General features: G+C 39.6%; 1 protein-coding gene across 2 annotated transcripts in view; it reads left to right on the top strand.

The window, feature by feature from the left end:
* Positions 1–14,474, top strand: part of HEPHL1 (hephaestin like 1) — a 123,186-nt gene that overhangs the window by 22,446 nt on the left and 86,266 nt on the right. Inside the window, exon 1 of one of the 2 annotated variants that reach the window (XM_036746687.1) lies at positions 912–1,081. The exons of the other annotated variant lie outside the window; for it this stretch is intronic. Within the exon in view, the coding sequence (XP_036602582.1) occupies positions 912–1,081 (170 nt within the window). Of the gene's footprint in view, positions 1–911; positions 1,082–14,474 lie in introns of those variants that run through there. 2 annotated transcript variants of the gene reach the window in all.

Here is a 14,474-nt window from a genome sequence, read left to right as displayed (position 1 = left end):
GGACAGCTCCCACCACTCAAGTTCCCATTATTCTCCATGGCAACAGTGGACTCCAAGTAGACATGGGCTTTAAAGTCATGTTCGAGACCCAAAGACCTAGGGCTGATTACTGAATTCATGTGTCTAAAATAATTTCTTCTGATGTATAACCTTCTCATTCATCTTGGGAAATGTGGTTCATTTTAGTTGGGATAACATGGTGCTACCCTTGAAGAAAGAAGCCATCTTCCAATCTTGGGCTAAGCTGGATGGTCAGATTCCTATTTGGTGATGGTGGGATTTCACAGAGAGAATTTAGGGGATATGGGCAGTGAGTAAATGGAGAATTAGTAAGGTTGTATGGCCAGGTTGCATATTTTATGATATGAGTGATCTTTTCATGTTTCTCTATAAAACAAGTTGAAGATGGCAGAGAGCTGTTACATCATCCTTCTGTCCCTCTCTCAAGGTAAGATTGTTACCCATGAGTTCATGATACTTCCCTGTACCCTATTCAGGTTAACTTGGTTTTTGGATTTTAATATATGACTGAAATAGGTGTGGAGGAAAAAAAAAAGAGGAAGAAGGAAAAAAAAAACCCCAAGCACCTAAGGTGCCAAATTGTCCAACTGTCATTCCTGGTAAAAAAAAAAACACATATGACTAATGGGCACTCAAACTTAAAAACATACCTGGGCAGCAAATAAGCCAGTTGCACATTTTCTGGAAGGCTGGAAAATGTCTTGTCACCATAGTAACTCTCTCATTGGATCTGCTCTACTTCAATAAGCTTTCAAACTCTGTCCCAACCCCAAAGTGAAAATAGGAGGAGCCATACTTCATCCATTCCTTACTTATAACTAGTGGGTGAGGGGGAGGGACAGGGCAAGGCTCTCTGTTGAGCACATTGTTTGCCTGAGTTACATTCACCAATGCCTCCAGAGCAGCTCACTGGCTGCATCCTTTTCCTCACATTCCTTCATCTGTCTGGGCTGGTTGAAGCAGTCACAAGGACATACTACATTGGGATTGTGGAAGAACTCTGGGATTATGTACCCCAAGGGAAGAATGTTATTACGGGCAAAAGTTTCTCAGAAGACAAGTGAGTAAATCTGGGGCTCTAGCATAGATACCCAGAATTGTCTTTTGTTTGTTTGTTTATTTGTTTATTTGTTTTGCTTTTAAATTCCTTCCTTGAGAAGTTTTATTACATTTCCGAAACTACAAAAGTGGCCAGTTAGAGCATGTGTTAACTCAGCTAAGATGGAAAGGGGGGAATTTGGTTTTGTTGAATGACAGTAAAAGGCATTTGTCAATAATTTGGGAGGGATGGTGTGTGTTTAAAGTTCCCAGTGGAGAATGAGTCTATAGACTTCATTCTATGAAGACACAATAATCAGATGTCTTCCTTAACAGCAATTCATATTGTAGACCAGGTTTTAAAAAACGATGATGACAACAAACCTCACCATGTCCCCATTCCCCCTGGTCTTGTTGGTAGTAGCCTAGGTTTGGTTTGTAGGAAAATGGTGTATATACCCTAGGATGAAAAGTTATGGATTTTTGGATTTTTACAAATTCTCCCCAAGGCAAAATACATCCTCTGTTTTGTATATTTATCTACTTGTTTCCATATGCTTTTGGCATTTTTCTTTTACAATGAAAAGGAAGTAAGAGTGTCCTCCAGGCAGTAATCTCTTTCAAAAACTTTAAAAGAGAAGAAAAAGAGACTGGTAGATGCATTTATCTTAATTTTTAGACCAATTTAGGAGTTCATAGGGTTTGTTAGATCACTATAGAGTACCTTAGACATCAGAAAGATTCAACCAATAATTAAATTGAATTAGATTAGCTGTTTTCTTTTTCTCTTTCATCAACGGTAGGAGGAGGGTTGTTTCTCTTCTCACTCCTTCCTGGAGTGGGGCAGGATAGCTAGAGCCTGTAGCACAGGTTTATAGAATAGTACTAAATTTTCAGGGTTTTTAAGGTGAGTGGATGTGGTGTGGTGGAAGGAGGACTTGACTGATTCAGAAGACCTAGATTTGTGTCAAGTCTCCAGGATTTAATAGCTGGGCAATCACAGGCACACCACCATGACCTACAATTTCATCATCTATATAATAGGAATAATACTGCTTGAACTACCCACCCCAAATGTTCCCCCTTACTACTGTGTGACATTGGGCAAGTCACAACCTAGATGTGTCACACATACACTCACACACACACGCATACACACACCCACACACACACACCCTCGCATGCGCACACACACATACATACACCCTCTCATGTGCACACATGCACCTGGCTGGCTCCATACTTTAGAGTGTGTCCTGAATCAGATTAAAATGTAGTTCAGAAATATCTAACAAAATAAATAAAAATATAATAGAGCATAAATGTTAATATGTGGTTTTCTAAGTCAATATGCAGCAGCAAGAATCCTTACGTTCCATTTAGTGGTCCCATTTCTATCTGGGCCTCAGTCTTTTCATCTATAAAACAAGGAGACTGTCTGTGAGGTCCTCTTTACTTCTAGATTTATGATCCTATAGGGTCGTTGTGAAGAAAGGATTTTGTAAACTGTGAAGAGTTATATGCATGTGAGTTGTTGCTGTGGTTTTATGGACCTTTATTTCTTAACTTACTTTGTGGAAAGGAGAGGCAGACAATGGATGTATAATAACCTAAGAACATTTCTCATCAGAAACTCCTTCCTTCTCTCCCTTCTCCTCCTGCTACCTGCTACTCCAAGGGTTAACTACCTAGGATTCCTCCCTTTTCTTCCTATCCACCATATGCCTCTCTCCTTGACGTCAGGAGCATTAGTGCTTGCTTTCATTTTCGTGCTTTTTGAACACTCTTTCAGATGTTTTGGCAGTTGCTGCTAGAAGTCCAGAGGTTTGTGCTTTAGATAAGCCGGAGTTTTCCCATGGACACCCAAGCTCCATTTCTAAGGAGTTCAGCTGATAAAAATGCTACTGGGAATATAGAACAGTGTAAGTCCAATTCTCCTAAGGGTTTGAATGAACCTGACAATTTTTGGAAAAGTTTTTTTTCTCTGAAGACCTGAGGGAAAGCCAGTAAAACCTGAAGACATAGCAGCATTGGAAATGGTGGTGGTAGTAGTGGTGGGGAACAAAGAGGAAAGATCCAATTGGCTTACTGTATTTGGTATTTAAGGTCCCTAAAATCAATCAATCAACAGAGGGTCATAGATTTAGAGTTAGAAAGGTCAACAAATTAGAGTTAAAAGCCAACAAATCCAACCTCCTAATTTCAGAGATGAGGAAACTGAGGAACAAAGTATTGAAATGACTTGCCCAAGGTCACACAGCTAATAAGAGTCTAAAGCAAGACATGACACAAGTTAGGCCTTCTTGACTCTGAGTGTGGTGATCTATTTACTCCTCTACCAATTAAGTCAGTCAGCAAGCATTTATTAAGTATATCCTGTGTACTAGGCATCATGCTATGGGAGATGTAAGGAAAAAGAAAAAAAGCCTCTGCCTTTAACCCAAACACAAAGCAGGCACAGTCCAAATTTGCTTGCTGAGAAAGGACTGCATCCACTGTTGAGGTTGCTAAGAAGAACTTCTCCATCAGCACAAGAGGACTTGTGTAGAAGTTGTCAAGAGTCAGATTTCTGATAGATATAAGAAGAAGCTTCCAAAAAAGTAGAGACCTTTAAAATGGAATGAACTACCTTTAGAGGTTTTTCTTCACTGAAGGCCTTCAAATGGAGGCTGGATGAAGACCGGGCAGAAATGTTGCTGGTGGTACTTCTATTTGGCCACACAGGTTGGACAAGATGGCTTCTGAGCCTCTGTATTCCTCTGAACCTCTGTATTTCTCCGTAATTGGATCCAGGAGCTGTAGCTATAGCCTCCTGGAGAGGCTATTGCAACTACTGGCTCCAATTACAAAGAAATACACCTGAGGACTAATTACAAGGAAGGCCTACATCCCCTTGAAAATATTTTGAAGGGTCCAAATACTCATATAAATCCTCCTCCCAGGGAAAGATTGAGGAGTAACATTGGTGATCAACTGGCCAAACTGGCGATTTGCCTCCTATTGATCTAAAGTCTGGGCTGCTGCTTCCCCAAAATAGGTTTTAAGGAGCTTTTGGTTTCATTCTAACTCACACAAAAATTTTCTCAATCAGAAACAGAAAATGTTATGGAGAAAATGTCCAAGTAAGGAAAAGAAACCAAAGGTGGGGCATGAGGCAAGACAGAAAGGGGATCCAAATAATTTGGTTGGATCAGAATTAGGGACTGAATGAGATTGAACAACGTGCACATTGACTCTGTAAGAGGAAGAGGATGCATGCTGACAAACTCTGTTCTAAATCTGACTTTCAGAAGAGAGAAGGAGGTTGGTGGAAAGTTGGTGCTCACTGCTGGCTGATTCTCTGGGTGAGCAGCTGGTAGTCATAAAGTGTTGGGTAGGGCCTTGGGCCGTTCAGGGGACACTAACCCCTGTTCTGAGGCAATGAAACATACACCACATATATGATGTGCTTTCCATCTTATATGAAGGACATGTTGTTTGGATGGGTTGCCCTGAACAATGTATACCTTCACGTTCTTTCCTAGTCTTCCTCACGAGCAACAGGATGTGTTTGTGGGATAAATGTAAACTTAGATTGGATTTAGAGTCAGAGACTCTGGACTTGAATCTTGGCCATGTTATTTACTTTTATGACTTTGGGTAAGTCATTTAACTTCTCTGGGCTTCAGTTTCCTCAGTTATTAAAGGAGGCAGTTAGACCAGAAGCTCACTGAGGTCCCCTCCCACTCCAGATTCTATGTTTGTATAAACAGAGCACTAGGGTGTTTAGGCTTGCAGAGGTTAAACATCCTGTACATAGTCCAGTCTATGATTTGATCTCTACATTCAACCAACTGGTCACTGTGCATTCCATATAGTTTAGGACCTTGCAAGTAGTAGGTTCTTTTAAAATGTTTGTTCAACTTGTTGAAGGGCATTGACAAATGGGAGATCATCCATATCTATGGGAGGGCAACCAGGAGGGTGAGGGCAATCCATCATGATGACCAGGTCATATGAACAACACTGAAACTTTTAGCCTGGAAGAGAGAAGGTGACTTAAGAATGACGTTGTAACAGTCTCTCATTAGCTGTCATGTAGCAAGATAGTAGACTCATTCTGTTTTGCCCCAGAGGAAAGAACTAGGCACAATGCATACAAGATGCAAAGAGATTGACTTATTTAGGCACAACACAAGGATTCTCTGATAGGGACAGATGTGGTCTTGGGGAAAGTGTCCTTGATAACAGACCTGAAGATCACATGACCAGAGTTTGAATTCTGTCTCTAACTACTAACTGTATAATTTCAGGCAAGTCTCCTCTACTCTCTGGATCTCAGTTTTTTCAATTATAAAATTAGGCACTTGGAACATTTCCAGTTCTGTGTGTCTTATGATAGGAAAACTACCTGAGAGTGGAATGGGTGGCCTCCAGTGGTGGAGAATCCCCCTTCAGAAGAGGTCTTTAAAAGGGAAGACTAGATGAACCCTTTCCAATGTGTTATAGTGGGTCCCTTCCCGCTTGGAGATTCTGTGATTCTATTCATAAACACGAAAACTGTGCAGTCAAGTTCATTGCTCCCTGTGATTAGTTCTAGCTTTTAGTTTTTCTCTCTCTCTTTTTTCTTCTAATTTAGTCACCTCATGATGATTAGAGGCATGGTGCTTTGCACAGAAGTGGGATACAATTTTAATGTTTGCTGCATAAATAAATGAATCATGATTGGAAGAAGTACAAATTAAGGAATGAAAAAGAGAACGAGATGTAAGGGAGGCACATAATCTATATATGTAGACAACATAGGGTAGTGGGAGAATCACTGAACTAAGAGGAGAACTGGGTTTTATTTCTGACTTGGTCACTAATAGTTATCCGACCTTGAGCAAACTGCTTAAACCCCCTGGTTCTCACTGCCTATTTAGTAACTAATATTGACCTCATTTTTAAAATAAAGGTACTGGACTAGATCATCTCTAAAGTTTGACCCAAACTCCTTATTCCAGGAAGGCTTCTCTCAAGAAGTCAGTGAAATGGAAAAAAAAAACCCCACAGAAACAAAAATAATTTGCAATCTATTTAATAACATGGACCAGAGCAGAAGACATCCAGGAACAAACTGGGAAAAACATAAAAGATTTCAAATTTACCTCCATCTATCCAACGTCTGCCTTCAAGGCAACTCAACTCAAGCCTAGGCTTTTCTACAAAGGCTTCCCAAACTATCCTAGTCTATGCCAATCACTCCCCTTCCTAAATGCTCATAGAATTTATGAGCCATATCCTGCATTTTGGTGCTTGATTCTGTTCCAATTTTTCTCTAGTCCTTCCAAGTACGTCAGTTTTTCTTCCTCTACTAGACTGTGAGACCTTTCGGATCAGAGACTATTTTAGCATCTTTGTGATCTTTAGTAGGGAGCTTAGTAGTCATAGTATAGATAGACTTGAAGAGTTAAAGTTTTCTTGAGTGCAGACGCTAAAGTTGAGGGCAACTGGATCTCCTTCTAAGGCACTGAAATTTAGAGGTTGCTAACAACATTTCTACCTCTTGCCAGATAGAAAAATCTGATCTTAATACCTAAGTAATAAGGACAATTAGTTAGGGCTTACTTCCCTTTTCCTTAATCCTGTGGTCTAACTTCAGGTGAGTTCTTCGAAGCAGCCTCTTCAACAGCTCCTTCCCAGAGTCTAAGGATCTCTAAGCCCCCAGGAACTTGTGTCCTGATGAGCTAAATTGAATTTTTCTTTTTAAAGATTTGAGGGAAAAAGAGTACTTTTCATGCTGCTTGTCATGAGAACGAGACTTGTTAGTTATGGTTCTATTCTCAACTACAAATTAGGAGGCATCAGATGGAATTAGAAGCAGAAAAAAGTTTGGGGACCCAAACTGGCCAATGTCATACTTATCTACTAACTCCTCAGTTCTGAGGAGGAGATGGAAAATAAATGATCAGAGTCTTCACCTCTCCAACAAAAGCATCATTTATTTATTAAATGCCTACTCTGTGCATGCAGAGCTGCATGCTATGTACTTGGGGAGATGCAAAGTTTATGTAAGACATGGCACCTGCCTTCAGAAAGCTTATAGTCTAGTAGGAGGATAAAACACAAAATAGTTAAATATAGCAAATAGCTATGTAGTATGCCATGTTACATGATAAAGTGCTATGTGAGATCCAAACAGGAAACTTGCTACTGACTGATCAGAGAGGTTTCTTAGAGGTAATGTCATTTGAATTGGACTTTAAAGGATGGATAAGAATTCAACAGGTAAAGACAAGGTAGGGGAGGACAGCACAGGCTCAGGGGAGAACCCCAGAAAAGGCACAGAGGTGGGAACATGGGGTGTTTGTTTGATGTGGAGTCAGAGAGACAATTGTCCATTCTGGCTGACTAATTGTACTTGAAGGAGGAATCATTTGATAGAAGACTAGAAAGGTAACTTGGCAGCAGATTGTGAAGGGTCTTGAATGCCAAGATTTTTGCAAAACTAAGATGGTACAATTTAAGACAATTTAATAACTTACTTATATGTAAGTAACTTGGCTAGTGGCAATGAACAATTGAAACTATGTGACAATGTTTTTAGGAAAGTGTGATGTTTAGGAGCTAGAATCTACTGAGAAAGATTCATACCAGGCTCCCATTCTGCACCTCTTAGCTGGATTTAATTTGAACAAACAAGCTCCTTTGATTCACTTGGCAACTGTGCCAACATTTTGATCTACTTAAGCTAATCCTAGTTGGGCCAATAAAGTATTTAATTAAAGCTTCTGAGTCTTGGATACTCCTCTTTGGAGTATCTAAGCCATAATCCTCACCCGAGGCCTGAACATCATGCTGGTTCAATAGTGGAGAATTCATTTCTGGTCAATGCCAAACTAATAAAAAAATGATGAAGGCAAAATGGCTCCTGGACTTAGATTGTGGTGGCAACCATATGGTGACAATTGCCCTCGTTCCAGGGTTTTAGGAATTGGTAAAAGGAAAGTTGTGCTAATCACATTATTTCTTCATGGAATCACCCAATACAAAACCTGATACTGGGAAGGGACTTGTATATCTGCAAGGAGGACCAGTTCTTTTTTGTTTCTTTGTTTATAGTCTTTTTAAAATTTAATTTATTTATTTTTAGTTTTCAACATTCATCTCCAAAAGATTTTGAGTTACAAATTTTCTCCTCATCTCTCCCCTCCCCCCACCCCAAGATGGCATGTATACTGATTGCTCCTTTCCTCAGTCTGCCCTCTCTTCTGTCACCCCACTCCCCCCCCACCTTTTCCCTTACTTTCTTGTAGGGAAGATAGATTTCTATACCCCATTGCGCGTATATCTTATTTCCCAGTTGCATGTAAAAAGAGTTTTTAACATTTGTTTTTAGAACTTTGAATTCCAAATTCTCTCCCTTCTTCCTTCCCCACCCCCGCTCCTTGAGAAGGCAAGCAATCCAATATAGGTTGTACATGTATCATTATGCAAAACACTTCCATAATAGTCATGTTGTGAAAGACTAACTATATTTCCTTCCATCCTATCCCGTCTCCCATTTATTCAATTTTCTCCCTTGACCCTGTCCCTTTTCACAAGTGTTTACTTCTGATTACTCCCTCCCCCAATCTGAGGAGGACCAGTTCAAGGCAAGAAAGAGACAGGGCTACTTGTCCAAATTTTGAAGGCAAGAGGAAGATGCCACTTTATTAGGACTAAGTCTTAGAAAAAGGATATCATTCACAATTTGTTTACATTCTCACCTCCATCATCATCATTGTCATTGTCATCACCACCACCATCATCATCATCGTCACCATCATTATCAAAAAGTATTTATTAAGTTCTTGGATAAGGATGTTGTCATGTGCTGTGGATTCCCCCCTCCCCCCTCTTCTGTTTATTCTACTATTTGTTTCCATTACTACTCCATCCCTCCCTTTTCCGTAATGCATGATCATCCATTTTGCCTCTTTTCCCTTCCTACTCTCTGCCTAGCTCTCTCTCTTCCTCTTACCCCGTGGGCTGGTTTTAGGGAGGGGGAAAAGGAGGCCTCTGGGCTGGTAACAGGGAAAAGCCCACCATAATGGTCCTTTGGGTGGGGAGGAAGTAAGAAAGAGAACCAAAAGAGATGAAGGAAGGGGAATAAAAATAGCCTTCATCACAGATTTAGCTGGAAGAAACTTTAGACGCCATTGTGCCCGACTTTTTCATCATACAGATGAGGAAAGGCCCAGAGAGGCCAAGGGATTTGCCCAACAGTTTATAAAGTGCTTTCCTTACAACAATCAGTGAACTTGTCATGTTCCCATTTTACAGATGAGGCAGAGAACTGAAATGCAGAGAGGCTTCATTTCATTGCCCACCATCAAACAGCTAGCTAGTGTCAGAGGTAGGCTTGAGGTGATGTCTTCCCATTCCCCACCCCTTGCTCTTTCTGATACACTGTTCTGTTGCCAACTCTTCCCAGAGAACCAGTTCATTTGTCTGCAAAGGTACTACATAGTGGGGATGGGCTGGAGTCAGCTCCAGGTGGCTCAAGAAGGTTGATTGTTAAATTTTCCATACAGATTTACAACCTTGCAGTGAGCAAAGGCTACAATTCAGGGTTTGATTTATTGTTTTATTGATTTAGAATTAAGAATGTGATGGATAAAATATTGATAATACAGATTAAAATTTTAAAATGTATGATATTTACATTTTCTTTCTTTCTGGAGTGTCAGCTTTTAAACATTTACCAGAACACCCATCTACAGACCCCTCTGTCTCCAAACCCAAGCTGGTGTGACACATTGGCTCAGGGCAGGCTACAGTTTCCACACAGGATTCCCAAGTCATAACCCTCTTCCTCTGAAGGTCCCTCCCCATAGTACCAAGAACTGAGCACCCACTCTGGGGAAAGGTTCATCTCTGTCTTCACGCTTTCCCTTTCTCCCCTCTATATTCAGCCACAACTTAGTGATTCATTTTGGAATGAACCTTTTCTGTCTTAGAGAAGAGTCTGACGGAAATGAAAGAGTCTCAGGATGAGGGAGTACAAGGGGAAGCACATGGCCCGGAAGACTTTAAAATGATTAATTTAATTAGGGAGGGTGTGTAGGCTTTGCAGTTGGTTGTAGTGTGTAATCAAAATCTTCTGCCTCTTTTTTTTTTAATCAGAGTTGAAATAGTCCTAGTTCTTTTTCCTTTTTGTTGGGGAATAATAGTTTTCCTCAATTTAAGATGACTCTCAATTAACATGCTTAGGATAGTGCCTGACAAATAGTAAGTGCTTAATAAATGCTTGTTCCCTAAGTAGCCTTAGTAAGCTCCTAACAACTCACAAATTTTCCCCTCCCTATGTGGAATCTTTTCCCTCATCTTCTCTGCTTAGATCAATCCTTCCCTTCCTTCAGGGCCCAGCTCAAGCTCTGAATTCCTCTGATAAGTTTACCAGCCCACATTGATACTCCCCTTCTCTGAATTCCTACTGTGTTTATTGTCCCCTTTTTAATGGAATCATAAGATCATCTAATCATTCAGATCAATTGTAATCAATCAAAGACTGTAATCAATCTAAATTTAGAGCTAGAAGGGATCTAAGAAATCATTTCATTTTACATACAAGAAAACCAAAGCCTAGAGAAATTAAATGACTTCTCCAAGGTCACACAGGGAGCAAATAGTCTAGCTAGGGTATGAACTCAGGCCCTCTGACTCCAAATTTGGGATGCTTTCCAATGTGCCATGAGCCTTTTTATGGCTACTTGTCCCATGCTACTTTGTATTGTTATGGATCCCTTTATTTACATGTCCAATCATCTCAACTAGATTGGAAGCTCCTAGAGGGCAGGCAAGCAAGTCTTAGACCTCTGCGTCCTCTACGCCCAGTACGTAGCAAGCATTTAATAAATGTTCAATATGGTGGTGATGCTGCTGCTGACTGATTACAGAAGGGTAATGTGCTTTAAAGACCCAATTTGCTAGGCATGGATTTTTTACTCTAAGAACCTTGACCTTGACATCCACCTGTTCAAAAAAAACCCACAAAACTAATTTCCAAGGATTTGTAGCTACTTTCCTCAAGCAGTTTCCATGGAATTGTTTTTGTTTTGTTTTGTTTTTTAAAAAAACCAATAACCATAAGAAGGCTAATTTTGGCAAACAAGTTCTTTTTCTGGCTTAAAAGGTGTCTGTGCTGACATCACTGCCCTCAGGGATTTGGCAGGATCTGAGAAGCTTCATCCTGTTTCAATCCTTGACCTGTGTCATAGTAGCAGGTAAGGCAAGGAGGCCTGACTCAACTGGATTCCTTAGCAATAGGAAATGAGTTCCTCATAAGCTTGCATGCTTGTAGCCAATGATGGAATGTCTTGGGGGTGGGAGTAGTGGGGAGGAGCTCTTCTGTAGTTGCTCCCAATGGTGTCCTCCTGGGGCTACGCTATAAACAATAAACTCACCCTTCCTTGGCATTCTAATTAATATTTCATCTGGTATTAATTCCTTTGAGAGTTCCCTTGAAGTCACACCCTTATCACCTTGCTGGAACATACATGGTTCACATTCTCCAAGGTGAACAAGAGCTAGGACGTTAGACACATGCTATATATTTTATGCTTAGTTTGCTCACATATTTATCACCTCTGAGTCTTTTGTTCTTTTTCTCCTCTTTGTCTGCGATTGTCTTGTCAGTTTGATCTAGTACCAGTCATTTCAAATTTCTTACAAGACAGATATTAGACTAGATCCATAATTGAACAGAAAAGGAGCTGAGCCAGCTCCAGAATTGAGTCACAAGATGGAATCAGTGTGGTTCGCTCCAATTCCCACAACTAACTACTTGCTACTATAATCTCTTCAATTCCCTCAATACAAAACCTTGCCTGGATTCTAACTCCAGGATTTCTGGGGCTTGCTTTCTAAAGGTCAGAGACTCCACTTTTTTTTTTTACCTAGAATGGGAAAGAACAAACAAAAAGTGGGTCAAGGACTGAGTCTTATATATGTTACCTCCTTCCCTTATTAGAATGTAAGCTTCCTGATCAGAGACTAGCCCTGCTTTTCTGTGCATATCCTCAGCATTTAAAACAGTATTTTCCTCATGGTAAACACACTAATTTTTTCATTTCATTCATTAATTTTCATTCATTTATTCAAGCACCCACATGTGTAGTACAGTACTAAGATGGCTGAATAGAAGGAAATAGATTTTAGCTCAATCTTGCCATTAAACAAATGGATTACTAAGCAATTTGTCCCTTAGACAAGTAGTAAATATGATCTAGATCCCCTTAGGGATGAAGATGAAAGACTTCAGATCTCAGCACTAAGAAATTCCGTATGGGATAAACACAAAAGAGAAAGTGAAATCAAGGGTAATTATTATAATTTCAGACAAGGCAACAACAAAAATAGACAAAAGAGATAAAGAAGAAAACTACATTTGGCTGAAAGGTAACATAGAAAATGAACTGATTTCAATACTTAACACATGCAGCAAATGGCATAGCCTTTAAATACTTAAAGGAAGAACTGATGAATTTCAAGGAGAAGTAGACAATAAAGCTATAATAGGAGACCTCAATTTACTCCATCAGCTCTAGATAAACCTAACCAAAAAATAATCCAGAAAGAAGTTAAGGATAAATAGATTTTTGTTAAAAATTAGATATGATAGACATTTTATGATTATTAAATGGAAATAGAAAGGAATATGCATATTTCTGAAAGCTATAAGAACTATGGTCAATATGATAACCATTCACGATTCCAGAGGACTGATAGTGAAACATGTTACCCATTTTCAGAGAAGTGATATTTATAATGTAAAATGACTTGTATAGTATATATATGTATGTATGTGTGAATACATACATGCATACATGCACATATATGGCTGTATACAAAAGTGAGTATATATTCTGTATATATGTGTGTATATGCATATAGCCATATGAGTGTGTGCATGTGTGTGTGTGTGTGTGTGTGTGTGTGTGTGTACACAGTCATTGCAGGAATTGATTTTGTTTGACTACATATATCTGTTACTAGAAACTTGTTTTTTTCCTTTTTTTAATAGAGTAGGTAGGGGAGTGGGAGAGAGAGAAAAAAGAGTTCTGTTAATTTTTTTAAAAATAGAGAGTTGGGGGATGGCACAGATATGAAATGTTGCATGAGATGAGGCCACCATATTATTAATTTTCTTAACTGTTTTATTTTGTTACAAGAGACCTGTCAAAATGGTAGTAAAGTGAAACTGTGTGTAATATAAATGTATGTATGTAATGTAAAAACAAAACACATTAATAAAGCTGAAAGTTCCCCTCCTTCCAAAAATATCTCACAAGATCAGGCAGAGACTAATTTCTCCTGATTCTGGGTTTCTTTGCTAGGCTAACTGACTTCTTCAATCTGAAGCACTGGGAGAAAGCGAATGGATTATTTGGAACTTCGTTGGGTTCTTGAGAGCACAAATGTGATTTTTTTCCCTCTGTATCTCTAGCACTTAGCATAGTTCCTGGCATATATTAGGCACCTCATCAATTCCTGTTGCCTGAGTGAAGGTTGCAGAGATGTGGGTGGGGCTGCTGTCTAGATTCTTAACACAATCTTTGTGTAAAAGAATGAGGGTCATAGGAAGAGATGGAGAGGGATTCTGGGAAAGGTGAAAGAGAAGGAAAGGGAGAAGAGAAAAAAAGGAGAGGGAGAGAAAAGGGGAGATAAGAGAAAGGTGGGGAAGATAGGAGACTGGCAGAGTGGAGGAGTAACAATGTTCAGGATTTGTCTGCTGTTGGGAGGGGTGTGAGAAAGGGTGGCCCAGAGGTGACTGGTTGTGTCCATCTGTCCCTACATGGCCCTACTCAGGAGCACAGTTGTAGAACTTCATGAGTTTTTGACTGAGTCAGTAAGTTTGCATCTCATTCCTGCAATTTCACAGATTTGTTGGTCAACCTTTAGCTAATCATGACACCCAGGCCACTCTGGATTATTCAGGGCCTAATTAGCCAGTTTGTGGATTACAAAGGCCTTTCTCTTGCTCCTGCTTTTTCTCTTCCTATTTGGTGTTTTTCAAACACATTTGCGGACTCAATCAGAAGTCTCACAAGTGCATTGTGTGCCACTGGTGACAAGGGGAACTGGGCCAGGGAGCATAGACAGTAACAATAATACTTTACATTTGTAGAAAACTTTGCATTTACTTTTAAAACACTTTCATATAATGGTAATGATAATAATGACAGATGATTTTATATGGCACTTTAAGGTTTGTAAAATGCCTTACCTACATTATGTTATTTGTTCTTCGTAACAATCTTGTGAGAAAGACACTATTGTTCCAATTTTCCAATTGAAGAAACCGAGGCCAAAAGAAGTTAAATGATTTCCCCGGGGTTCACAGTTAGTATCAAGAGATGAATAAATGAATGAATTCAAAAGTATTTTTAAAAGAGCTCACCATGTTCCAA

This window comes from Trichosurus vulpecula, chromosome 2, assembly GCF_011100635.1.
Source record: "Trichosurus vulpecula isolate mTriVul1 chromosome 2, mTriVul1.pri, whole genome shotgun sequence".
NCBI classification, from domain to species: domain Eukaryota; kingdom Metazoa; phylum Chordata; class Mammalia; order Diprotodontia; family Phalangeridae; genus Trichosurus; species Trichosurus vulpecula.
Note: the sequence above shows the minus strand (reverse complement) of the source record. Positions and strands in the feature narration are given on the sequence as shown.